General features: G+C 38.4%; 1 protein-coding gene across 2 annotated transcripts in view; it reads left to right on the plus strand.

Moving 5' to 3' along the window:
- The window catches only part of naaladl2 (N-acetylated alpha-linked acidic dipeptidase like 2), a 664,743-nt gene that overhangs the window by 308,880 nt on the left and 328,681 nt on the right, over nt 1–27,182 (plus strand). For both annotated transcript variants that reach the window (XM_008106012.3, XM_008106011.3), the window contains exon 4: nt 3,363–3,482. In XM_008106012.3, coding sequence (XP_008104219.2) covers nt 3,363–3,482 — 120 coding nt within the window. The remainder of the gene's footprint in view (nt 1–3,362; nt 3,483–27,182) is intronic.

Genomic DNA, 27,182 nt, shown 5'->3' on the forward strand with positions numbered 1-27,182 from the left:
ATTTCTGACTTATGGTGATTGTAAGGTCAACCTATCACAGGGGTTTTAGAGACCACGTGTATGTGACTTGCTCAAGGTCACACAGTGAGTTTCCATGGCAAGCGAGGAATCAAACCTGATCTTCAGAGTCATAGTCCAATGCCCAAACACAAGACAACCAAATAGTAAAGAATGAATTCAACCTTCAAAATGAAGGTAGCACTGAACATTGGATAGAAGTAATATGTCTCCAGTTTTCTGTTACGTAATGTCTCTGCATGGTAGGGGCTTAACTACAATTACAACTGACATTCTCTACTGACAAAAGCATCACTATTGGTCTTCCAGCCAATGGAATGGGAACTCCTTGCGCTGCCTGTCAACTTCCCAAGGTGTTGTGTGGCATTGCTATAAGAACAACTTCCCAAGGATTAAAATAGCAGCAACTAGGTTAAGGAATCAATCTAAAACAGGTTTAGTTGGATATTTATCTGCTTCTTTCCTCTTTGGTCTTATAGTCATTTCTTAAAATATTAAAATATAGGGTTTCACCCTCCTTCAGAATCATGTTCTGAAAGTGATTGACTTGTTGCCATATACTATCTTTGTATAAAAGGCACTTGCAATGCCATCTTTAGAAGTAAATCTGAGTTCAGTGAGATGTATTCCTTTTTATGTTTATTTTGGATTATTTCTTTTGTCTGTAGGGTTCTTCTCTTTATAAGAAATTGGCACTTGACTTACTTGAGTTGCTGTTTGGAGAAAGGAGATTGGGAAGCAGTCAGTGCCTGCAATAAGATATTCATTTCTTGGAGTGGTACTCTGAGTGGTTTGATTGAGCCAGGATGGACATAATAATAGCAAACTTGGTAGAAATTGTTTTAAGACCAAAGGAGCTGAAATGGCATACCATTAATGCTAGGAAATAACTCCTCAAGTATGGAGTGATCCAGCCACATCCCCTCAAAGCTAATGGAAATCCTAATTAATTCATTTACTGTTCAGAGCCTTTGTTATGATTTCATGAATATCATTTATTCTATTACATAAAGCTGGATTTTACTTGAGATACTTAAGATTTTTTTAGTTCTACAGATTGTGTGTTAAAGCATAAGTACCCAGTTTGAGTGGATGAATCAAAGTGTTTAGTAGTTCCACAGTTTTAGGTGTAAGAGGATTTAACATTGCCTATCTAAAGCAAATGCACAAGTGTTTTTTCCCCTTAGCAACTGATAAAAGGCAGGGTTCCTCTTTTGTTTTTTTAAACAGCATTATCCCCCTCCTGACAAAAGGAAAACATTTTATCTGTACATTGCTGCCAGTGATTCTGCTTTAATATTCGGAATGTATAGAGCTCAGGATTATGTAATTTTAACATCACTAGAAGTGAAAGTAGAGCATCACAGAAATCCGTTCCATCCAAAGTGGTTGGCTTTGTTGCATAAAAGGTACATGCTCTGCTAAAGTGCATTAACACAGTGTGTACTACATGCCCTGAACACATTACTGACAGGATTAACACTTTCACAATATGTATACATTTTGTAGGCTTTGTACAGCAACACTTTGAATAGACCTCATCCAGCCTGGGGATCCTACAGTCATGTACAAGAAACACTGTTTTCAAACGCTTGCTAGAGAGCTTAGGGGAGATATCGTGTGAATACAAAGAAGGTGATCACATTTATTTTGCTATAAGCTTTCTTGAAGTAGTAACTATTCTGAGTTGACAAATATATAACAGGAAATACTGCAAAAACAAGCCAAATAGAAGCACAATGCAAAGCAACAACAACAACAAAAAACCAGTTTGTTTAGTCATCCCAATGCTTAATTCTATGATTAATAAAATGGACCCTTTTCGGGGAAAAAATCTTGTACCATAAATATTGGTTAATTTTAAGGTGCTGTGAGGCTCTTGTATCCTCCCTTTTCCTTTCCTCCATTGTCATTGCTATTGTCATCATCATTGGCCAGAATTCTACTTAGTTATGTTACCATCTTAGTTGTGTAACTAAACCACATGTTTCGGCCTGAGCCACCTCATTTCTGACTTAGGGTTCATCTACACTTGCAGTTTGACTGCATTTTAAATGCCATAGTACAATGCTATGGAATCATGAAGTTGTAGTTTTACAATGTCTTTTGTCTTCTCTGTCAAATAGGGCTGGTGCTTCACCAAACTCCATCTCCCATGATCCATGTCTCATGTATTCCTGTCAATTATTGTCATGAATTTTGCAAAAGGGTATTCCAGGTTCTATCCCAGCCTCAGACTTCCAAGTTGGCTTGCTGGAATTTGTTATGGAGATTTTGCAAAGCATTCCAGATGACCAGGACTAAACCAAGCCTTGGTCTGACCCAACAGGCATAGGAAATAGTTTCTATAAAGCTTATTTCATAAACTTTCATCCAATGGCTGCTGAGGTCAATATGCACATTTAATCTCATAGCCTCTTTTTTACCGTATAAACTCTATTTGACCTCACAAATTAAAAAAAGGAGAAATTAACATGAACATCTGGGTACACAAGCGGCACCATTACTTAGGCCTAATCTAACAGCCATAACTCTTGAAGCCATGACAGGCCTGGGAATTATACTGAAAATGTCATAACATCCCAGCACTTGGTTGGATGCATAAGTAGAAGAAAGTGCCTTTTGGTCATGTTTTCAACATAGAAAAGAGTATAAATAGGTCCCAAATCTTGAGTTTTGTACATTTGTTTTGGTATAGTCCTCCACTGAATGGCTTGGAGGGGTGTAGTGGTGAGTCGGGGGGGGGGGGGTGAAAGGAGAGATATGATGTAGATCTGCCTGTAAAACCCTTACGTCACAGCTTGCAAAATATGATCTCAAGCCTGTACATTTTCAGGGATTAAAAATGGTATTAACTCTTCTTCACTAAAGTTTGGAAAATGAAGCTTGGAAACGTTATTTCTAGAGTAGTGCCCAAAATTGCATAGCTAGGATGGTTGTTGTCATGCTTGCTAGGGGATTCAGGGAGCTTTGATGGTTTTTTAAAGTAACGCTTCTCCATCTCTGCTCTTGAAAATTTAGGTCCATTATTTGAGTCTACAAAATCCAGTTATTATAACTGGAATAATATGACATCAAAAATTAATTCTTGCACACACTACCTCTGTGCAAGCATGCATAAACTGGATACCTATAAATGTAGTTCATGCACATGAAATATGCATATTTGCAAACACATACAAACTCATATCACTGTCATGCAGTTGGATTTAGAAACAGGTGTATGTCACCGCATAATGTGAGAATTGGCTGTCAGTGGATGCCATCTGTATAATCATTCTCATTACATTTAAATAGAATAAGCTATTTAAAAGAATGATTTTTTAAAAAACTTTTTTTTTTAGGATGAGGTCTTGGATGTACAGTATGGGACAGTGGAAGATGTGCTCAGGATTCAACATATGAGAAATATCTCTGGAAAAATTGCACTTTTGAAGTTAGGACATCTACCTTTGCTGTACAAGGTTAGTTATGGAAATATTATTATTTGTCCTAGTCTATCATTGCTTTTTTCCTTGGGTTTTGGAACTGCAGCCATTAAAATAACATCTAGTTATGTGACTTGATCTCCTAATGCTATATTTATTTTCTGCCAGTCTCCACTGCAATCCTTGGCTTCTGTTATCTAGATATTCTTTTCCAGCCATTCCCTAAATAATTATAAAGCACTATAATTGGCTAATTCTGCAGGAAGCAAGAGAAATATACAATATATTTCAACTGAGTGGCAAGGTAGACATAGGGAGCAGATGAAATGCAGTTCAACTACCAATAAAATTCAAGTTTGCTGAAAGAATAACCCTTCAAAAGAATGACAATTACAACAAGATTCTCTTATTCATAGGAAATATGTTCCAAGATTTCCCACATATAGTTCAGGCATGGACAACTTCAGCCTTCCCACCATTCCTAACACCCGGTAAGCTGGCTGGGATTTCTGGGAATTAAAGTCCAAAACAACTTGGAGGGCTGAAGTTTGCTCATGCCTGGTATAGTTGAAACCCCAGACAATAACAAAACCTTTATTTTGGCAATGCTTGGGTCTGGAAGCATACCACAGAATCACACTGGAGACCCTAGAAAAAGCCAAAGCATCTCTGACATGTGTATGTGGTTGTGTATGTCTTTTTTGTTGGGGGAGAAGATGGGCAAGTGACACTGTTGATAAAAAAATGCATAAGAGGGTCATACTGAATAAACAATATAGCACATGAAAGACCCTTTTCCCCTGAGCAATCAGTTCTCAGAAGCCTGTCAAAACAAAAAGTCAACTAGTACTGAGTCTACTACACCATGACTAATTTAAAATGGAAATAAAATGATGACTGCATAAACTCATGTATATGTCTAGTAATTTTAGTCAAAATTTGACAAATCCTGGATTGACTTCCCCTTGGATCAGTGTAAATGCTATACCTTAACTTTTAGCAAACAAGTAACTCTTCCCTTCTCTGCGTAGATTGGAGAGAGTTTTTTTAGGTTCTTCCCCAAAAAGAACCTAAAAGAAGTATCGACCCCTCTACTCTTTCCACTGCCATGCTGCTTTGGTCTCTTTTAGTCTTGTGCATTTGTATAGGATCATTATCCATTTCTGTTTGTTTCATTCATTTCATTTTTGAGCACCTCTCCCAAAAGTGAGCAGCTTTCCGAATGAGCTTTTTCGTTCCGGACCTGAAAAAACTAAAATTTTCAGACCATAGGCCAACATGGGCATCATTCCGAGGCTCCCCTTCCCCTCAGTTTTAGGGCTAGAGGGGCCGGGCTGTGGTGCAGACTGGTGAGCAGCTGCTGCAATAAATCACTCTGACCATGAGGTCATGAGTTCGAGGCCAGCCCGTGGCGGGGTGAGCACCCGTCAATTAAAAAAAATAAAATATAGCCCCTGTTCGTTGCTGACCTAGCAACCCAAAAGATAGTTGCATCTATCAAGTAGGAAATAAGGTACCACTTATAAAAGTGGGGAGGCAACTTTAACTAATTTACAACGTTGGAATGAGGAAGTGAGGAAGTTCCATCAGAGTGGATGATGAAGCAGCTGCTCCCCCCTGTGGCCAGAATCAAACATCCCCTCAGGAGAAGGTCAACTTGCCTCTGCGTCTGTCTGTCTGTCTCTGTCTTGGTTTGATGTGTCCTGGGCAGCTGGCCTCTGAGGTAGCCTTGGCACTTTCCCCTCTCCGTGGAAGGATCTTCAACATATCAGATCCAAAATTTTGCCTCCAAAACCTGCCCTTAACTTATACTTGAGGTCAACTTATACATGAGTAATTTAATAGAGATCTAAAAATTCTATGAGATTTAAATGCACATTACAAAGAAATGGCTTGAAAAGAACAATACAGCATTATAAGAAGATTGACAGCTATCACTTGCAATTCATGCTTTGTAACGACTGATGTTTTAGTCTCAAGAGGTACAGAATCATATTGAGCATAAGGCAGGAGGGAAGGACATCCACAGAAGAAGAATACATAAAAGATTTAGCAATGCAATCACATAACTGTTATGAAAAGTCTGGCAGATACCATTTGAAAAGAATATATTTGTCTTCTGCAGATGTTATCAGTAAACAACAAAGCAACAAAATACTAAGAAATCATCTTGAGTTCACAATGTATTGCAGGGTTATTCAGAAATATTAATTAATTCATGGAAACTTCAAATTTTCCATGTTAAAAATAAAACATTATACTGTAACAAAAGAAATCTTTGAACCTGATACAAAAATCTACCACTGTTTTCATAACTTAAAGAACAAGTGTGATCTACAAATATTGATAGGAATGGACTGTTGCATAGCAAAGTTATTCTAAGACACCAGTATGTCAACATTGATAACAATTGTTCATCTGAGATAGGAGTTTCACAGGGTGGAAATCAACAAAACAGTGACTACCAGCTTTGAAGCAGCACAATGATTTATTTACAAAACCAATTGAAAGCATTGCTTTAAACTTTAAAGCCAAATATGCTATTGTTACAAGATGTCAAACTTCCAGAAATGGAACCTAAAAAAGAAAAAGAAAAAAACAGTCAACACTCATTGCACCAGAATATAGAAACCTATAAAATAAATTGAATGATGTATCCCACATTTATTTGGTTCAAACTGATGATAAATCTATCTATGGATGAAAAAGAACACAACTTGATGCAATGACATAGGCAGCAACTGAGAATGCAGACGTACAAATCCATATATTAGATCTGGTTGAATCTACTTCCAACCCACTCCATTTTTTCATGTGCATATCCATAAACAGTACCATTTCATCGCCACATTAATGTATCATTGTTTTAAAATATATATTAAAAGAATTATATATGGTATGTATTTTCTCTCAAAGTGTACATTCTAAAATATTTCTCTTAAATGTATAATTTAAAACATCCTCTTTTTTAAATGGGAAAGTTTCTAAGAACTGTGAGAGTTGATAACTGCATTTCAGTCTACAGATTAGCCCAGAAACTGCAGAGCAAGTCAGTTTGTATCAAAATTAGCAAAGATCAAATTCCTTAATCATCCTTAGCAAGAATACAAGACTAGGTGGAATGTGAGGGTGGGAGAAAAATGAAACCAATGAAGCACAAAGGGCCCATTAGGTTTTGGAAAAGGTGCTGATCTCTGAGACTCCAGGAAGAGACAGGGTGATAAGAAATCCTGTTATAGAGATTAATGTTTTCTAAAAGAGAGACATTCAATAATAGAGGGAGCCAATATTTGTTCTAAGTGGGAGCATCCATAGAAACTGTCCTGGGAGTCACTGGAAGAGAATGAGATTTGTAAGAGAAGGAAACTTTTGTGCAGATCAGTAAGAACATTCTTTCAGCTTGTTTTTAATATGAATGTACATATTACAAATATGTAATACAAATGCCTTCACTTGGAAGCTTCAAATATCGTTCAAGATGTTATGAGAACAATGAAACTCAAAAGACTTATTCATATAGGCTCAAGACATTGAGTGTCTAACTTATAAGCATGAATTTTATTTCCTGCATATTAGGCACCCAGGAAATTAGTCTTTCTCATCTTTAGAGCCTCCGGTGGCTCAGTGTGTTAAAGCGCTGAGCTTCTGAACTTGCAGACCGAAAGGTCCCAGGTTCAAACCCGGGGAGCGGAGTGAGTGCCCGCTGTTAGCTCCAGCTTCTGCCAACCTAGCAGTTCGAAAACATGCAAACGTGAGTAGATCAATAGGTACTGCTCTGGTGGGAAGGTAACGGCATTCCATGCAGTCATGCTGGCCACATGACCTTGGAGGTGTCTATGGACAATGCCGGCTCAGCTTTGAAATAGAGATGAGCACCAACCTCCAGAGTCAGACACAACTGGACTTAACGTCAGGGGAAAACCTTTACCTTTACCTTACATCTTTAACATCAGTATAGCAGGCAGATATAACACTGAGGAACAGCTATAATTCAGCTGATGTAAATGGGGAAAGGATATTTCAATGTAGTACTTCATTTCCATCATCTTATTATCACGATTTCTTGATTCAACTCTGATTGATTGATTGCATTTATACTCACACTTTCATCCAGCATGAGACCCAAGGCAATTTACAATAATTTAAAATAAGAGTCTATTGAAATCTTATTTTACAAAAAGTTTAAAGAAAGAGAATTAGACAACAATACTTAAAATGATAGTTAAAAAACAGTTACAAATACACTGAAAACATTACTCATCATAGAAGGTAGAAACATAGCACACCAAATATGCTAGTGCTAAATATCTTAAACCTCAAAGACCTGCTTAAACAAAAGGGCCATCACTTGCCAGTGGAAGGAGGGATGGAGGGAACCAACTGTACTTCCTATGGAAGGGAGTTCACAGTTTGAAAGCAGCCACTGAGAAGGCTTTGTGTTGCTTCCTCCTCTTTGACATTTAGAAATTCCATATTCAGGATTAAAGTCTTCATGCATTCCAGTATGAGAGAAGTTCAATGAGGCATGTTTTCAAACCCTATTGGTAAAGAGCTTCAGGGGGATGTGCAATATTTAGTTATTTAACACATTTTATCCCACTTTTCCTCTGATCTAATTTTAAGCCAGTTTAGGGGAGGGGGAAGTTGACACAAAATCAATTAGTGCCCAGTCATTCTCAGGTGGTATCGTTTAACAAACTCTGTGGCAATAAATATAACAAGGAGAGGCAGGGCAATGAGCCAGAGATGAAAAGGGGGGGGGGAATGGGGGGGGGGGTCTACAGAGTGTAAGAGCTAGGGATAGCTGTCTCTCTTTGTCATGTGATCTGAAATAAAAAATAGAAATCTCAATCTCAGACATCGTTACTTGTCCTGTTGGAGATGCAGACATGTCCTGAGGTGAAGCTCAGCATAACACATTGGCTGTCTAACCTCAAGCTTTTGGGATCTTACCAGGTCTGTTGGATTCCCTCCAAAATCTGAAGCTTCCAGCTGCAATGAGACACAGTGAGTGTCTCAGGACTGGAAACTAAAGCAAAGCATGGAAGAAATGGCCAGATGGGACTTTTCACACATCTCCAAGCCCTTTGAAGGTGCTTTGTGCTCCTTTTAACCTGTATCACAGTTTGACAGAGTAACACAGTTTGAATGTCTCCTTTATCCCAACCCACACAAACAGAATGTCTGAATAAATGAAATTTACTGAGTTTTTTAAAAAATGCCTTTCCAAAAACAAGCTTGCAAGGGAATTAACCATGTCAGTTAAAAACAAGCAGAAAAAAGTAAACAATTGCCAAACAAAAAACAGAATCAAAATTAAAAGTGTAGGCATTCTCTAGAAGAAGCCCAACCCAGGTATAGAAGAAGTGCAAGTAGGAGAAGGATTTAAATCAAACAAACAAATCAAACAAAACAACAAAAAAACATTTTCACACCACCTGAGATTCCTTGTGAGATGAAATGTACTCATCCTGACAACTCATGCACTTGGAAAATGTAAAGGGCTTTTTGAAGAAAAAAAAATGCCTGAACACAAAATAACCAGTCCATCCTCCAGGAAATAATGCCCAACTGCTCACTGGAGGGAAGGATATTAGAGGCAAAGCTGAAGTATTTTGGCCACATCATGAAGAGACAGGAAAGCTTGGAAAAGATCACGATGCTGGGGAAAATGGAAGGAAAAAGGAAGAGAGGACGACCAAGGGCAAGATGGATGGATGGGATCCTTGAAGTGATTGGGTTGACCTTGAAGGAACTGGGGGCGGTGATGGCTGACAGGGAGCTCTGGCATGGACTGGTCCATGAGGTCACAAAGATTCAGACTAAACGACTGAGCAGCAGCAACACAAAATAATATGCCTATTTTTAAAAAAGTGAACAATTATATATGTGTACAATATTCTTTTTTTTGGGATCAACAAATTTATTTTTAAAATCATAAAACATCTTACAAAAGGGCATTACATTCCACACATTGCTTTGAATGGATGCTGGGACAAGTGGCCTAATCGGTACTTTCTCTCCTCTCCAAAGCAACAACAAAAGAGGTATAAAAGCAGATGGCTCACAAGTGACAGAAAAACATTACAGTTTACAACCATCATAGAACAAAAAATAAAATCCACCTTCTCTGCTGCTGTTTCAAAATACCAATGTCAGTTTCGCAAGCCACCCCATTCCCACCCACCTATAATGTAAAGAACTAAAAGGTTACATCTGGTGACAGCAAAAAAAAATTCACTACATCTCAAATGAAGAACATCTATGAAGCAGAGGAATGTTGGATTTTTAAATAGAAGCAGATTTAAGAAAAAAAGATGCAGGACTCCTTTGGTTCTTCACTAGTCTTAGAAAAACTTTCCAGATTACTGCTTCACACTGTTTTGCAGTAAATACTGTGCATTTTGAATCCGGTCCTGTGTGCCTGTAAGAGTTATTATCCGATCTTCTGAACCCTCTAAGGGATCATCAATTTTGATTGAAGCTCCTGATTCATGGTGTCCTTTTTCAATAATAGAACCAGCCAGATCTCTGGGTATTGTTACTTGTGTGGTAAAGATGTGCACAGTATTCTTAGTCCAAGGGAAAATGCACATTTTAGTAAAAAGATGTATTAAGGGAAGTGAACATTTTAGAAATAAACATTCTGTATACTTTTCAGATTTCAATATTAATGTCAAAATGCGTAGTATAATTTTGCTCATTATCTGTGCTACATCAGAACAGTAAAGACAAATATAACTTAAGTAAAAGAAACATTGAATACTAAATAACCAAAAATAAAATAAAATGTGCACACACTAAACTAATCTGGGAATTTGCTATTGTAACATATTCAGTGAAGTGGTTTAAACCGGTATAATAACGGTTAGGACTAAGTACATTCCAGTTGTGCTGCCCACACTCTGCCTGAAGTGTGGAGCTGCTCCAAAATTTCACTGAATTTCAAGACCATTCACTGACTTTGCTTAACAATGGATTCAAACCTTCAAAAAATGTGGTGCTGTTGCTACTTTTGCTTCTTCTGCTTCTTCCTTTTTTCTGTTCCTCTTCATCCTCCTCCGCTTCTGTGTTTTTCTCCTAAAATTACTTGTTGCTTTCTTCAAAAACTAAACTAGGAAAGAATAATATCCTTCAAGTAATTACAAAGTTGCGCACTTATAAGCTCAGTTGCTTTCAGTGGAAGTATCTGGTGAACTAACTACTGAAATCATGGGCACTTGCCCATTCTTCCATTTGGATGGATTATAGTCAGTGATGAATTAGGGGAGAAAAACACACCAAGTTTTTGACTTGGAAAAATAACTCTGAATTGCACCACATCAGGTACTAAGTTTAGGAAGATTATCCTGTTTTAAATAGAAACCATCTCAGTCTCAAATATTGTTTTCAGCTAAAGAAAGTCAGCTATTTATCTAAATGATTTACATCAAAACTCATTATGTACATGAAAGGTCAGTAATCACTGTTGGAATTCAATGTCTCTTTAGCAGCTGGTTGTGCTCCTCTCAGACAGCAATCCTCTGTTAAATGCCAGATATAATGAAACAGCAATCAGTGTGTACTGTCTGTTTTATCCAGGTCTTGAATAAGATGCAGCGGTAATATTGCCTTGATTACCACATTGTGCAATACTCTATCCAAGGTGAATGTTATAAAGGTAAAGCTGTTCCAGCAGTTCATACGAAGGCTTAGTTTTCAGCATGCTATAAAGAGGGAGACGATGGGTGCTTGCGCTAATAGTAATTCACATTTGCATCCAAAATGCCAGAAGGACATCATTTATTTTCACACACATACAAAAAACTCCTATGAAATAGAATTTGGGGTAGAGCCAAGGTTACAAAGTAAAATGTCCAGCTGAGGCCTTCTAGAAACAAAATCACCACTACTACAGACTGGACTTTCATTACTGAAGAAAATCACCTATGAATTCATTTACAGAATTAAAACATTGTTATGGACTGTTGTTAATTTCCTTGAAAAGAGTAGGATCCTGTCTACAAATTGCAAATAAAATGTACTCTCCTTGCAAACACTGAGGGTAGGCATTAATTTAGTGCAAGGGGGAATTGCAATTTGCTCCAGAGTTATCTCAGTGTTTTTTTTTTTGGTGTGGACAACTGGATCAGGCTGAACGTAGCCAGATCCAATATCACACACATGAAAGAGACCCACAACTGTTTTGCCAGCTAAAAGCAGCCCCCAGACCGAGTTTTGCTACTGACATTGCTTCTGCTGATCATACAACTGGGCTCTCTATTGTAACCTAATTAGACATGATGTCACCAGCGTCACTTCTGCCAAAACAGTGGTGGGATAGTTGATGTGTGGTGACAGCCCCATTGTGGTGTTGTCCCAGCCATAACTCTGCACACAAAAAGGGCTCCAGGGTGTTCCAGTGCTGCATTTGGCACTACCTTGGAGTTCAGTACTCTGGGTCAGGAGCCGCAGTGGCGCAATGGGTTAAACCCTTGTGCTGACTGAACTGCTGACCTGAAAGTTGGGTTGCTGACCTGAAGGTTGCCAGTTCAAATCCATGAGATGAGGTGATCTTCTGTCTGTCAGCTCTAGCTTGCGGGGACATGAAAGAAGCCTCTCAGCTATCATATCCGGGCATCTCCTGGGCTTACTTACTTACTTAGGCGATCCCTCGTAGCTCGAGGACGATTGTCTTCCATCCTTGGTGTCTTGGGGGTGGGTTCTTAGGTGGCTGAAGAGACCTATTCTTGACCCGCATATTCTCTCAGTGAAGACATCGGTTTCCAGGGGGAAGGCAGTCCCCGTAGGGGTTAGCTTGACGCTCCTTCCTCTTGGCACGTTTCTCCCTTAAGCCCTCCGTTCGTGCCTCTTCGAACTCTGCAGCACTGCTGGTTACAGCTGACCTCCAATTAGAGCACTCAAGGGCCAGGGCTTCCCAGTTCTCAGTGTCTAGGCCACAGTTTTTAAGGTTGGCTTTAAGCCCATCTTTAACTCTCTTTTCCTGCCCACCAACATTCCGTTTCCCATTCTTGAGTTCGGAGTAGAGTAGCTGGTTTGGGAGACAGTGATCGGGCATTCGGACAACGTGGCCAGTCCAGCGGAGTTGATGGCGTAGGAGCATCGCTTCAATGCTGGTGGTCTTTGCTTCTTCCAGCACGCTGACATTGGTCCGCCTGTCTTCTCAAGAGATTTGCAGGATTTTTCTGAGGCAACACTGATGGAAACACTCCAGGAGTTTGGTGTGACGTCTGTAGACAGTCCACGTTTCGCAGGCGTAGAGCAGGGTTGGGAGGACAATGGCTTTGTAAACAAGCACCTTGGTATCTCTACAGATGTCCCGGTCATCAAACACTCTCTGCTTCTCTGAAGCAGAGATCTCCTGGACAACGTCTCTGTAAGACAGCCAATTTTGTCACACCAGAAGCAACTTGCAGTATGTTCTTAAGTCGCTTCTGACACGATAAAAAAGGTATCCTGGGTTATTTCACCAGGAGTAAATACAGCTGCTGGTACTATTTCCTAATTTTATTTTTACCCCACTTTTCCTCTCTGCAACAGAGACTCAAAGTGACTTACAATAAAACCAATGCAATACAATTTAAAATCTAAAAATATACAAGCATTAAAATATAATTGAATATTAATGGTATTTAAAAAAAGTTAAAATCTTTAAAACCGATTAAAGACATATCCAGAGCTTAAACCACTGCACCCCTCACTTGATCTTAAAAACCTCCTCCTTTAAAGGCCTACGTGAATAAAAAGGTTTTGGCCTGCTGCCGGTAAAGGGCAATTCTCCTCCTCCTCCATCATCGTCTTGTTATTTCTACCCTGCTTTATCTCTCTAAAAAGAGACTGAAGGCAGCTAACACTGAAATGTAAAACTAAAAAATAATAGAAACATTAATATAGAATTAAAGATAGAAATGCTAAAAATGCATAGCTAAACTAATCTATCAAAATACACAAAACAGAGCACCCCCTAGATCTTAAAGTGTATATATGTGGACATAACAATTTATTGAAATCAATGGGGAATGAGAATACAGTGTGAAGCTATGTTCCAAAGCATTACTGAATCAGGATGTTTGCATGTACAGAGAACCCAAAATGTATTTCAATCTATCATTTTAAAATCTTTCATCAGTTTGCTAATGTGACAATGTAGGCCAATTGAATGTGAATTGTGCTTCAATGGGTTCTGTTATATACTTACTGCAACGGCACAGAGATTTAAGATTAAGTTGTCTGTCCAATTTATTATGAATAATATTAGCCACATGGTTTTCCCCTCCAGTAATCAATATTTCACAGTGTTAGACTACCTGAAACAATGTGATCTATTGATTTGGTATGTTGATAAAACATTTACAGCATCTATATTATCTGCAGTTTTAGTGATGAATATGCTTGAGTTAGTCGTGAATGATATCTGGGCTTGAAAGAAAAGTATACATCTTTCTGACGAGGTATACTATTCATATCTTTCTTTTCTCCCGGGCCATCTGTTTGAGAGTATTGCATTTTCATTTTTTTGTATAAAATTGTTTTGTTGAGATTTAGCATTAGCACTCTTTGTGCCAGACCTTTACACGTCTAAATGATCAAATGGTACACAAAAATCTGTATGCTTGGCCTCACAATCTCATTTCAGTAGACTGATTGTAGAGGATGTCACATAAAATGGAGAAGTAACTAGTTGAAATACATTGGTGGACATTTTAAGCATATTCTTTGCATGTTTATGGATATGTATTTTACTTATATTTCTTTTTGTCTTGTGAGACATTTTGAATCACAGCATAGAGTGAGGAGTGGAATGCAAAGAAACCAATCAAATACAAGTATCTTGCCTTTTTCTTTTCAATTACCTCCTAGAGCCCCCAATAGCACAGCGAGTTAAACAACTAAGATGCTGAACTTGCTGCCCAAAAGGTCAGCAATTTGAATCCAGGCAGTGAGGTGAGCTCCTGCTGTTAGCCCCAGCTTCTGCCAAGCTAGCAGTTCAAAAACATGCAAATGTGAGTGGATCAATAGGTACCACTTTGGCAGAAGGTAACAGCGCTCCATGCAGTCATGCTGACCACATGATCTTGGCGGTGTCTACGGACAATGCTGGTTTTTTGGCTTAGGAATAGAGATGAGCACCAACCCCTGAGTCGGACACGATAAAATTTAATGTCAGGGGAAAACCTTTACCTTTACCTTACCTCCTAGAAGGTGGAAAACACAACAAAGTTTTTTTCTATTATTTGTTTTTAATTTATTTTAAAATGTTGTTAGTCACCTTAGTTCCATTGTTGGAAGAAAGGGGGGGGATATGAAGGAATACAATAAAGCATTATAATAATTACCATCCCAGAAATCACTTGACATCGCTTCCAGTTTTATTCTCAGCTGGTGTCACAGGCTAGCTTTGTCCTGTCTTGTGATGAGGAAGGAAATTGACTAAAATAGTGCCTACACACCTTTATGATACAAAACTTACTCCACCACCTTCTGCAACTCCTCTGCTGTCACCAAATAGATTATTCATTTCTACCAAACTGTAATATTTATTTCTATTCAACAGACTCCTTATATTTCTGAAGAAATGGAACCTAGTCACCGACTATCAGCCCCATATATATATCAGTATAAAATAGCATAAAATACGGTTCCTTCACAGCTAGAAACCAATTTTTCTGGAGTTTGGGAGGAGTGGAATGTCATAGGAGAAGAAAGAAACTAAACTTCTGTGTTTTAAAGATATTTTGTGGCAGTTTTGGTGATATAATTAATAACCCAATTAGGCATGTCATAATATTGCACAGATGAAATGATTACACATGTACATGTCAACCAACATCGGGGTGTGATCAAGATTGGAAAAGTTATTAATACAAAGTAATTGACCAGTTAAGACATGACATGGCAGCCTGGTTTTGCCTGAGTCCACAGGGAAGGCAAGATTGTGCCTCCTCCTCTCTCATCTCTCCCTTACTAATTTAATGCAAATAAAGACAAAGAGAGAATGTGGCAGGAGGAAATAAATTGAAACATTTTAAAAGTAGGTGGAAAAAATGGGATTATAGAGGATTAAGTGGAATGCCCCCTGAAAAATCAGACAAGTTTGTTGATTTATATCAGTATAGGAATTGGACCAATTGGAAACTGGGGACATTCATGACTTCATAATAGGATTTAGACAGAGGAGCATATTTGTATGTTGTGAAGGTGACAGACATTTCTCACTGAGAAGTAACATGTTCTTTATAACGTTTCCACATGGATTGCTGTTAAGCTTCAAAACCCTCTTCCCTTTGAGAATCCTAAAGGACCTTCAAGTGTCATTGAAAGACACTCAAACATGCCTCACATACTCTCACACACCTTTAATAATTTGCCGAGCATATCTTTTATTTCTAAGCCAATCTTGGATTTTCTCTGCTCTGAAGCTGTTTGTGTAGCATTTTATAGCAGCATTCAGTTATATGTGATGTTTTTGGCGATATATGATATCGGTAAGGGAAGTGAATCAAAAAACTCATTGGGAGTTTGTTGAGTCATTTCTCTAACAGATAGTTTATATCATAGCCTCCAAGGAGAAAAGATAACATTTAATTCACTTTACTACTTGACCTTGTCTTCTGTCATATAGCGCTGGCTCTGAGAAACTAAGGCAAGTTCAAAATCTGCTGATTCATGAGATACTCAAATTCCATTTTTAAGGAGTCTTTATGACAAATCAGAGATTAATTAGCCCTGGGAAACTGAAGGCTGGAGGAATTGCTCTTCTTTTTTTAATAACCATGTTTATCATTTTAATGTCAAATTGACTTCCAGCTATTTAGTTGATCACATAAATGTGTGATGAACTGGACCTGCTGCTTTTGGCATCAGATAAATTTGGAAGTTTACAGAGATCTTTATTGCCATTCACTGTGTCTTGCTGTAAGAGGCTGTTCTGAAAAGGAAAATGTATGCAAGATGATGGATGGTAATGGGGCAGATGCCCTATACTGGCATAAAACATCAACAAGGTTGACTGCAATTAACCATAATTAAGTTTTATATTTGAACACCTGAACCATGGTGTTATGAGCCATGGTTGAGCACTACCAAAACTAAGAAAAACTGTGGTTACAATACAGTGCTTCATGTGTTTCCTCACAAGAAAATTCTGATGAGTTTAGTGTGTGACTTTCCCTAGAAACACCACAATTCTATACTCAGCGATGAGTCTAGGAGAACTCCCAAGCTGCAAACCCCATCCAACACAGGCTGTAACTCTATATCCTGTTCCGTCTTTTCAGAATTCAATTTCAATTTGTTTGCCCTCATCTAGATCGTCACAGCAGCCAGGCACCAGTTCTGGACCTGAACAGCCACCTTAGCAGCAGGTGGAAAGAAGTAGTAGAGTTGAACGTCATCTGCATACAGATGGCATTGAACTCCAAAACATTGGATGGTCTTACCCAACAGCTTCAAGTAGATGTTAAACAACATGGCAAACAATACAGATCCCTGTGGGACCCTACAGGACAATGGCTGTGTGGCCAAGCAGGTGTCCTCCAACAACACCTTCTGAGAGCGATACTCCAGGAAGGACTGGAGCCACTGTAAGCCCCATTCCCATGAGGTGTCCCAAAAGGACCCTGGTCTATGGTATCAAAGGCCGTTGAAAGGTCCAGGAGAACCAACAGGGACACACTCCCCCTGTCAAGCTCTCTGCATAGATCATCCACTAAGGAGACTAAGGCTATCTCAGTTCCATGACCCGATCTGAAGCCAGATTTTGAAGGATCCACATAATCAGTGTCATCCAAGAACACTTGGAGTTGCAAGACTTTTCTCAAAAAGGGGAGATAGGAAATTGGCTGAAAGCTGTTGAATTGAGTGTGGTCTAGTGATGGCTTTTTCAACAGGAACTACTGTATCTTAATTCTTTTTCCAAAAAAAGGAGCAGAGTGGGGAAAGGCAAAAACTTAGTCTTTCCTGGAGACCATCCACCTCCAAAAACACCTGGCCTTTTGGGGCAGGAAAATTTAGGGTGATGGTGGTGGCCAGGGGTGCCTGACCCTCTGAGGTGGCATTGACCCTTTCCACAAAACGACCCCCAAATGATCCATGTGTCACATCAAAATCCATAATTTTGGCTACTGATCAGAGATTCTGGAATTATGTTACTCCACAGATGCTGTTAGACTGATTCTCCCAGCATTACTCACTACTGGTTATGCTGGCTATGGCTCATGGAACTTACAGTTCAGTGATCATTTTTCCTGTTATAGACTGATGCATTAGGTGATAGGTATAATTGTATATTAGACTGTGCTGCCAGTTTTTGTGGATCCAAAACATTGAGCCAATGTGGTGCAATGGTTTGGGCATTAGACTATGGCTCTGGAAACTAGTGTTTTAGTCTCAATTTAACCATAGAAACTAAATGGGTGACCTTGGGCAAGTCGCACACTTTTAGCCTCAGAGGAAGGCAAATTCAAAACCTCTATGAACAAATTTTGTCAAGAAAACTCGGGTTTCCCTTAGGGTTGCCATAAATTGGAAATGACATGAAATGCACACAAGAACAACAATAGCAACAGAGACTGACAGTTTTCTTGTTGGATTTTCATATATATATATTCTCATGTTATCCCGTGTGCTTGTGCCTTCTTTCTCTTTAAGAAAATTATGTATTGATTTTGTTTCTTTGCAAATAACTGTGGCTGAGATGAAAGGCAGTTTATGTGCATATGTGAGCAAGAGAATGATTGAATGCTGCAGTGAATAAATTTAATGCCACTAGCTCAGGGACCTAAGCTTTATTTTCTCTAAAGATGAAGTTCTTTCAAGGGAATTTTCTGGACATAAATTTCTTCCTTTCTTTCAATGGGGGCTTAGAAACCCAAAGAAACCTGATACTGAATGGCAGAGGAGAAGAAATGTTTCACAAGATATTACAAACATATATTGGCTTCTGTGGATTTTCCCTTCTTTTCTGAATAACCTGGAGATCTCCAGCCAACTTTGTTAATTTTCAGTTGTAACTAGAGGCCATGTAAGGACATCTATCCACTGAAAGGAAGGGGAGTTTCCATCATTTAAATTTATCACAATGGCCTAGAGTGACATGAAGTTGAAGCTGTTGAATGAAATTGAAATGGCAGCTCCCAGGAACTGAGATCCAGTTCAGGGCATTGTTGGTGCCTACAAAGAGCAGCTGGGAGAAAAGGTGGCCAGGGCATTTTGCCCTGAGCCTTTGAACACAGTTCCTGTGTTTGATTTGTAAGCTTGGTGTACAGAAAAATAACTAGGACCTCATAGTGGCTCCCATAAAACATTCCTCAATTCTGCCACTGTTACTGTACACACGGTGGAATATAGCCCATGGCACTGTGCAGGCATTAACAAAGGATGTTTTCTCGGTGACAGAGAAACTAGCTAGCTTCAGCCTCCTTTGTCTTCACTTTTGCTAGGGATACACAATAGAGATAAAATTTATACTCATTTGTTATTTGTTCCTCTGTAGAGAATAGTGTTTCCTGATATTTGAGAAAAATGTCACAGAAAGATTTCTGTACAATATTCTCTTGTTTGGTATTAAAATTCCCTGGAACATTTTGCAAGGACAAGATACTTCACTGAAATTTTCTAATTCTCCTTAGTATAAACAAAGGATAAGCCTCAGAGGAGAGCTTCCACCATCTAAAACTATTCTCCAGATTAAGTTAGAACTTTGCTAAATACAGGTTTCAATTTGGATAGCGAGCCTTCATGGGGATAGCAGAGGCTCCATGCTGTTGTCTTTCACAAGAATATCATAGAACTAGGAACTGAGGGGCCAGTGTTAGCACACTCTCTTCTTACATGTTGGATAATACACTTCATTAATGCTTTCTCTGTCTACATGAGATTAAATCCTGATATTTGAAGCAAATACCCAAGCTTCAAAGTCCAGCTCATCCAAAACTTCCCCTCATACCACCAGAGTTGAACAATTCCCTTTTTTTTCTTTTGGTTGCACATTGCAGTCAGCCCTTTTTATCCATGGATTCTGCATTTGTGGATGGGTAGAGATAACCACCATTTCACATATCCTCAGGGTCACTCTGGCACTCATTTGAGTTGTTCACCATTTTCTATAAGGGACATGGTTTTACTATGCCATTATAGTAAAATATCATGGGAATTCACTGATTTTGGTATCAAAAGGGAATCTTAGAACCAAATCCCAGCAGTACAAGGGCCCACTGCACATCTATACAACGATAGTCAAACAAACAAACCTGATGTCTGGGGATGTCCCAAATAGCTAAAATTTTGAGTTATGGCTAAAGGTAACCAATGCTAGAGTAATATCTCGGGTGGTATGGAGATGGAGAAAATGTGGATGGGAAGATTGGAAAGGAAATGAAAGTCAATTTTGCCTTAATATTATGGATGTTGGAGAGAATGGGAGTGGGTTAGAGAAAGATTATATAATTAATTGTAAGTTTAGGAAATCATAGGTGGAAGATATAAGATGGAGAAGATGGCATTTGTGGCCTTTGTGTCCAAAAAGATATCAATATGTTCAAAGGAGGTATTTCATAGCATTAGGAATGGAATGGGATTTGTATCACTGGAGCAACATACATGAAGAATGTTGAAGTTTACCAGTACCTTAGAACTGGGTTTGTCAAAGTGCATTCATTCTTCACAGATAAACCCTGAGTTGCAGGAACTCGCCAATATTTCAGAGAGAGAGAGATTTTCCTATTTTGAAATAGAAATGTTTGAAGCTGTGATACTTTCCATGCAGAACATGTGATCCATCAGTGAGCTATGGACTTTCCCAATATACAAAGGCAACAAAGCAAGGAAAGTAAATTTTAAAATGTGCTTTGAAAAAAAAACCCAACTAATTTAAAGCTATTCTAAAAGGTTTGTTAAGCCTAAAGTGATTTGAACAAAATGTCACTCTTTTAGGTCATTTCATGCATCTTGCGCAAGAAGTTTTCTTTTTAAGAGGATGCTCATGCAGAAGGGATAAAGCAGTAATTTGCTGCTATAAGCTACATTCTGTTCATGCATAACAAACATTTGGGAAGCCTTCAATGAATAGATGTTCACCTTTGCAACTCTTAAATGACTCATTTATAAACAGATTTTATATCAAAATATGCATAATTAAAGACCAATATTTCACGGAGAACTGCATTTTAAATTTTGGAATCAGCTAGTGGGGGTATGGATCGAGTTCAATCATATCAGAATTAGCAAAAATCAGATTTCTCATACATCCCAGAATAATATCTGATGCAACCACTTCTTCTGTGTAGTACTTAAAGGCATAAAAACTCAGAAAAAGTCTAGCAACTAGTCTCAATAACTCTCAGTAAAGTAATATTTCACCATATTAACATTTCAAGTACCTTTATTTTCTAAGAATCACTGCATATTTTCAGAAAGCACATGCATTTCCTAGTTCTCATCTCCCTAGGGTTTTCTGTCTTTCTTTCCATTTTGGTGAGTATGAAAAGTTATATTTTATGTCTTTTTTGGTAATCTCTCTGCTTTAATCTCCTAGCTCCAACCATCTGGGCTTTTTATGCTGATAGATATTATACAGGATATTTTATTACTCTGTGAATTTTAGAGAGGGAAGGATGATCTGGAGTGATAATGTCGGCAGGGACCAGCATGATAAAATATGGCTCAGAATTTTACTATGATCTCTGCATATAATTCTGATGCATATTAGTAGATTTATGCATCATAAATAAAGCTGAACAACAGAAGCTGCATATGGACTTTGAAGGCATATGGATATGGAAATTAATTGTAGAATAATAAGCAATATTTGAGTATTGTGGGGGGATGGCTGCAAAATGAATATATTTATGGGGAAAACATTATGGTTTTCATCACCTCTACCACAAGGAAAACCTTTATCTGCTAACATCTTACTTATTTTGTAATCTAGAGTCAGTTTAAACCTTCAAAAAAAAGAGGAAATCAGGTTATAAATGCATATTTCATAGAGCTATACCCATTGAAAAATCATAACAACTCAGGTTTTTGTTGAATGGGACCAAACTAAATGTTTTTCAATACTGTGTTTTTGAAGACTATTTACAGTGCAGGATTTATTTTGGGGCAGTGGTTCTCAACCTGTGGGTTCCCAGGTGTTTTGGCCTACAACTCCCAGAAATCCCAGCCAGTTTACCAGCTGTTATGATTTCTGGGAGGTGAAAGCCAAAACATCTGGGGACCCACAGGTTCACAACTGCTGTTCTGGGATAAAGCCCTATGTGGAATCATTTCTCCTTCTCTTCTTCCTCTTCCTCCTCCTTTTCTGATTTATATTGTGTGTGTGTGTTCAAGTCACCTGTTGACTTATGGTGATCCCATGAATTGCATAGAGTTTTTGGGGGGCAAGGAATACTCAGAGGTGGTTTTGCCAGTTCCTTCCTCTGAAATATAACATACAGCACTTGGTATTCATTGGCAGTGTTCCATCCAATTTATTATTACTTTTTTCAGCACAGAAAATGCAGATTTCTTTTATTACTTATACAATAATAATAATAATAATAACAACAACAACAATAATTTATTTATATACCGCCCTATCTCCCGGATGGGACTCAGGGCGGTTTCCAATCATAAAAACCACACATACATTACATAACATAATAACACATTATTAAGCAAGGTAAAACAATACAATTATATAGCAATAAATAACACTTACACAACCTGATCAAGGGGACGGGAACCATAAACCCAATATATTAAAATGTATCATTGTAGGCTAGATAAATCTTGTGCAATATATTCAGGCCCAGAGATCGGCGGTATTCCAATGTAATTATTACTCAAAAACCTGCTGACACCACCAGGTCTTCAGTTTCTTATGGAAATTGGATAATGTAGGGGATTGCCTGATCTCTTTTGGCAGTGCATTCCAGAGCCGGGGGGCCACTGCCAAGAAGGCTCGTTCCCTCGTCCTCACCAGCTGCACTTGAGGCGGTGGTGGGAATGAGAGGAGAGCCTCCCCGGATGATCTCAAGGTCCGCACTGACTCATAGGAGAAGATGTGATCATGAAGATAGGTAGGGCCCGAGCCATAAAGGGCTTTATAGGTCAAAACCTGCACCTTGAATTGGGCCCGGCAATTTATCGGCAGCCAGTGGAGCTGCTTTGATAGGGGCATTGTGTGCTTTATTTATATAACACCCTATCTCCCAGAAGGAACTCAGGGCAGTTTACAACAGTAATACACAGCATACAATACATAATACATACAATACATAATATAAAAGCAGACTATTACACAAAATAAAATGTTACACTAAAAATAGCAATCAATGATAATCACAACAGGTTCCAGTCGGGGGACGAGGGTCCATAATCCATAGGTTAAACATGGTCCATAATCAGAAAAGATGGGACTATACTCTTACTTGGATGTCAGCTCTATTTTGAACTCCACCGTTCTTATGTACAGCATTGTTTTGTGTTTTAGTTAAAAGAGTGTGACCCATAAATAATTAGATGAAAAAGAGGCATTTATTATTGCTCTCTTTTCCTCTACTGATGGCACAGAATAAGTATTTTGCCTCAAGGATATCTTGCATAAATTATGTATGAGAATGAGAAATATTAGACTGATCACAGGAAGGAAGAGACACAAATGGACGCCCATGGCATTGAGAAATGAGTGCGATATTAGCATCTGAAGTGTGACTTGGAGAGCATTACATCTTTGCATTCTTTTGCCGGATGTGAAGTTAAAGACTTTGCGTAGTAAATGTAAAGGGTGCAGTCCCAATTGCACTTACGTGGGAGTGTCAGAAGACCTTATTTCAAAGTAAATATGTTTCAGATTGTTTTGCAGCATTACACACAGCTATGCCCTCACTGATACATCAATATGGCAAAATTGTATTTTTTGTGATTTAAGTATTTGTGATATTATTGCCTTCATATTAATATATAATGATATGTTGCTTTTATGAAGGAAATGAGGGGTGGGGGAGTCAGAATGTGACCATAAGGCCTACATGAGCTATAGAAAATTCTTAGATATAGAAAATGTTGTACATTCCTAGTGATTTCAAGTTCCGTTAAATGTGTGCAAAACATTCTGAGACATGTTTCCAAAACATTTTGACATACTGATATGTTAACTGCTGAAATATCAGATTATTTTTAAAAAACAAAACAAACGAACAGTGTTTGGAAATCATGCTTGCTCTTTATTGATGAGTTTGTTTGTATGTTACAGACTTTTACTGCTCAGTTGCTGCCATTGTAGTTTTTTGTAAGAATCATACATAAAGTTGGTTTAATGTTCTATTTGGTTTGGAATCCTGGGTACCAAGTCAGAGTCCATCTGTCACTATGCCCTTAAATGTACTACAGAGTTCATTCCACTGCTGGGCTCCAGATTTTAAAAAATCCCCTTCACTGGCAAACTCATAGCATGGGTGCAAGAATTACTTAACTTCCATCATTTAATTTTTTTAATCAGCTGCTTTAAGTAGTTGTGCTGAAAAATAAAATGCTGGAGGTGGGCAAAGATAGTAGTACTTTGGGAGAGGCTTATCACCTCATCATATGGACCATAAGAAGCTTGGCAAACCATCTGTATAACAGAAGGGATTAGTACCTTTTGATCCCCAATTGTCCCATTTCAAGTTCTTTCTTCCCATCACATGTGCTTCCCTCTTCAGTTTCCCCCTGGTTGGAACCATCACATGGAGAATACTCAGGGAAAACTTCAATATCTAGAGCCAAGATTACTATGGACCTCATTCCATTTGAGGGGAAAAGCAGGAGAATTGAAAACTCCTTTGGCTTTCCCCCATGACTTCCTTCCTTTTATCAGACCAATGTAATTTAAAAACCTTTCCAACCTTTCCACCTTGCAGGGCTCTGCTTGCCTTCATTAGACCAATGTAATTAAAAATCACTTTGACTTCATAGATCTTTCCCATATCTTCCTTCCTTTTATTAGACGAGTGTAATTTAAAACCCAGAAGGGAAAGATTGTTGATTTATAGAAGACCGCCCAATGGTTCCTCATCCTAAGTACTTTTCAGCTGGAACTACAGCTGTAACATGCAGTAGGAGCTCTGAGCTCTGGATACAATTATTCACCTGGGGTTTAAAGCTCCCTCCTTTCAGGACACTTTAGTCTCTTTTCAACCACCATGGAAATAGTTTAACATCATGTGATGAGCTTCGTGCCTCTCCCTGCTTGAAAAGAAGCTGAAATGTCCTAGGACGGAGAAATTTCTCAATGTGATGAGGTCATTAGAAAGGGAGGAATAGTACAGCATGATAACTGAACAGTGATAAGATGGTATGCTATGGCATTCAGCCTTTGAAGAAGTAAATTTATAGTCTCTGGGCTTTTTTGTGGGGGATGGGTGAGTGGAAATAGGGATGTACATGCATTTAAATGGATCTTGGAATAGTTACCTTTTCCAGCTTCGACTCCCATAATCCTGCAGATAGCATGACCACTGATCCTGCTAAAAGATTATAGGAGATTATAGGAGTTGTAAATTCCTTAGGTTCCTAATTTTCAACAACAGGAATAAGCAAAATTCAAGTAAAAATAAAGTTAGCCTGTGCTTTGAGCAACAACTTGGTTTCCATACAACAAAAAATATTTCTCGAATGTCCCAGAAATAGCTGGTTGACATGATTGACAAGGGCAGCTGCATGCTGCTTTTTTCATGTCAGCCAATCAGAAGAAGAAAGCTGATCACATGGCTTTCTGCAAAGCCGATATATAAATAGATGTGTGTCCTTTAGATTATTCCGTTACTGCCTGTTTCTGTTGTTTTTAAAATTATACAAGCACTACTCTAATTACTAGGTAGCTTAGTTTTTTGCGAATTCTTTTTCTTTGTGTCTCTTCATTGACATCCAGTCTATCTATCTTCCTCTGTTGAAATTATTCAACTTTGATTTTCCAAATTCCACTAGGGAGGTGTGGATGGGTTTGGTGTGTGTGTGAGAGAGAGTTTTAAAGGGCCTTTTAAGTGTTTTAATTTTATTTTAATCTGCTAAAAACAGTGGATTACTGAAACATTTGGAAACTTAGCAGCATTATTCCATACTCATATTCTGTCACTGTGGATAAGTTTAAAGGGATACCTCTTTTGATTTTTTAAAAGAAATTTAATTTGTAAAAACTTTTTAAAAAATCCTAAACATCAGTGATGGCCAAAACGTTCTGAAACTTGGCAGACTTATATTTATAAATATGTTCTACAAGTGTGGCAAGTTTTATACTAATATCCATAAAAATGATGGGAAAGCAAACCTTGCAAATTTCCGCATTGGTACCAAAGACTGGATGTTACCAAAACAATTACAACATTTCTCCATACCTCACAACCTCTGAGGATGCCTGCCATAGTTGTGGGAGAAACGTCAGGAGAGAATACTTCTGGAACATGGCCATACAGCCCGGAAAACATACAACAACCCTGTGATCCTGGCCATGAAAGCCTTCGACAACACATTAATAACAAAATTCCAGGTTTTGAATTATGAATTGAAACGTGCCTTCCTCTGGATCTTTCTGGATCTTCCTGAAATGAAACCGGGGGTGGGGGGAAGATAGATCCAAAATTCAAAACAAAAACTAAACTGATGTCAGCTATTTTGCCCACCTCTAAGAAACCAGTTTGTTTAGTCTTCTCCATGGCATCCCTTCAAATATTTTAATATATCTATGATATTGCCATTCAGTCTTCTCTTCAAAATGAAAACTTTTATTATCAAATGCACAGGTCAGCAAGTTGGAGCACATGGCATATACCACTATAATGTTTTTTAAGGAAAGTATTATTTACTGTTGACATCTCTGCACTCTCAATGACATCATTTCTCTGAAATGGTCCACCGAAACTCTCCTGCATGTGAACAATTTACACTGTTTGTAACTGGAAAAATAGGGAACATATACCTGCTTTCCATGGGGGAAGACATATGTTTCAACATAGTGTGCATGCTATAATGATATGCCATTATAGAGAATGGTGTGTGAGTGTGCGGCCATTTCAGTAGCCTCTTGAGTACATTATCATTAGCTAAAACCTAACACCCATTTGCATTTTAAACCATGCAACCATTAAGTCAATGCTAAGTGTGCTACCAGAATGAGGCCTTCCTCCTTAAAATAGGGCAAATAGGGTAAAGTACACTTGGGAAAAATTAACCACAGTCCTTCTTTAATGGATCTCTCACTACCATGGGGCACTGGTGTCCTTGTGTAATGAGTTCTCTGGCCCTGTCCCCTGCCCTTGAGTAGGAGAGGGGATCCCCAATGACTAGCTGTAACCACCAACTAAAATATCCCTGATAATTTCAGTAAATTAGAAGGAAGTTAGTGAGAAGTTTTACTTGCCTTTTCCCACCTCTGTAGAGACTTTCTCTCCTCCTGCATATGAATCTTATACTCATGCTCATGCAAGAGTGTGACAAGAAGAGATCTTTCAAGGAAAAGTTTTATTTCAAGCAAATAATATTACCTTAGCATTTTATACATAAAGTCACCTTTCTTCAGGTGTCACTTGGGAGTATAATCAGTCCTGTATATTTGCTGGGATTAGGAACACAGGACCACTATGAAGGTGAAAAAAGTGAATAAAGAAATTACTAAATTTTTTTACCCGAGAGAACACATTTCTAGAATCTCTAGGTATTTCAGCATGACTCTGGTTGACTTCCACTGAAAACTGAATCACACTTTGTAAAACACATAAA

The sequence above is a fragment of the Anolis carolinensis genome, chromosome 3 (assembly GCF_035594765.1).
Source record: "Anolis carolinensis isolate JA03-04 chromosome 3, rAnoCar3.1.pri, whole genome shotgun sequence".
NCBI lineage: Eukaryota > Metazoa > Chordata > Lepidosauria > Squamata > Dactyloidae > Anolis > Anolis carolinensis.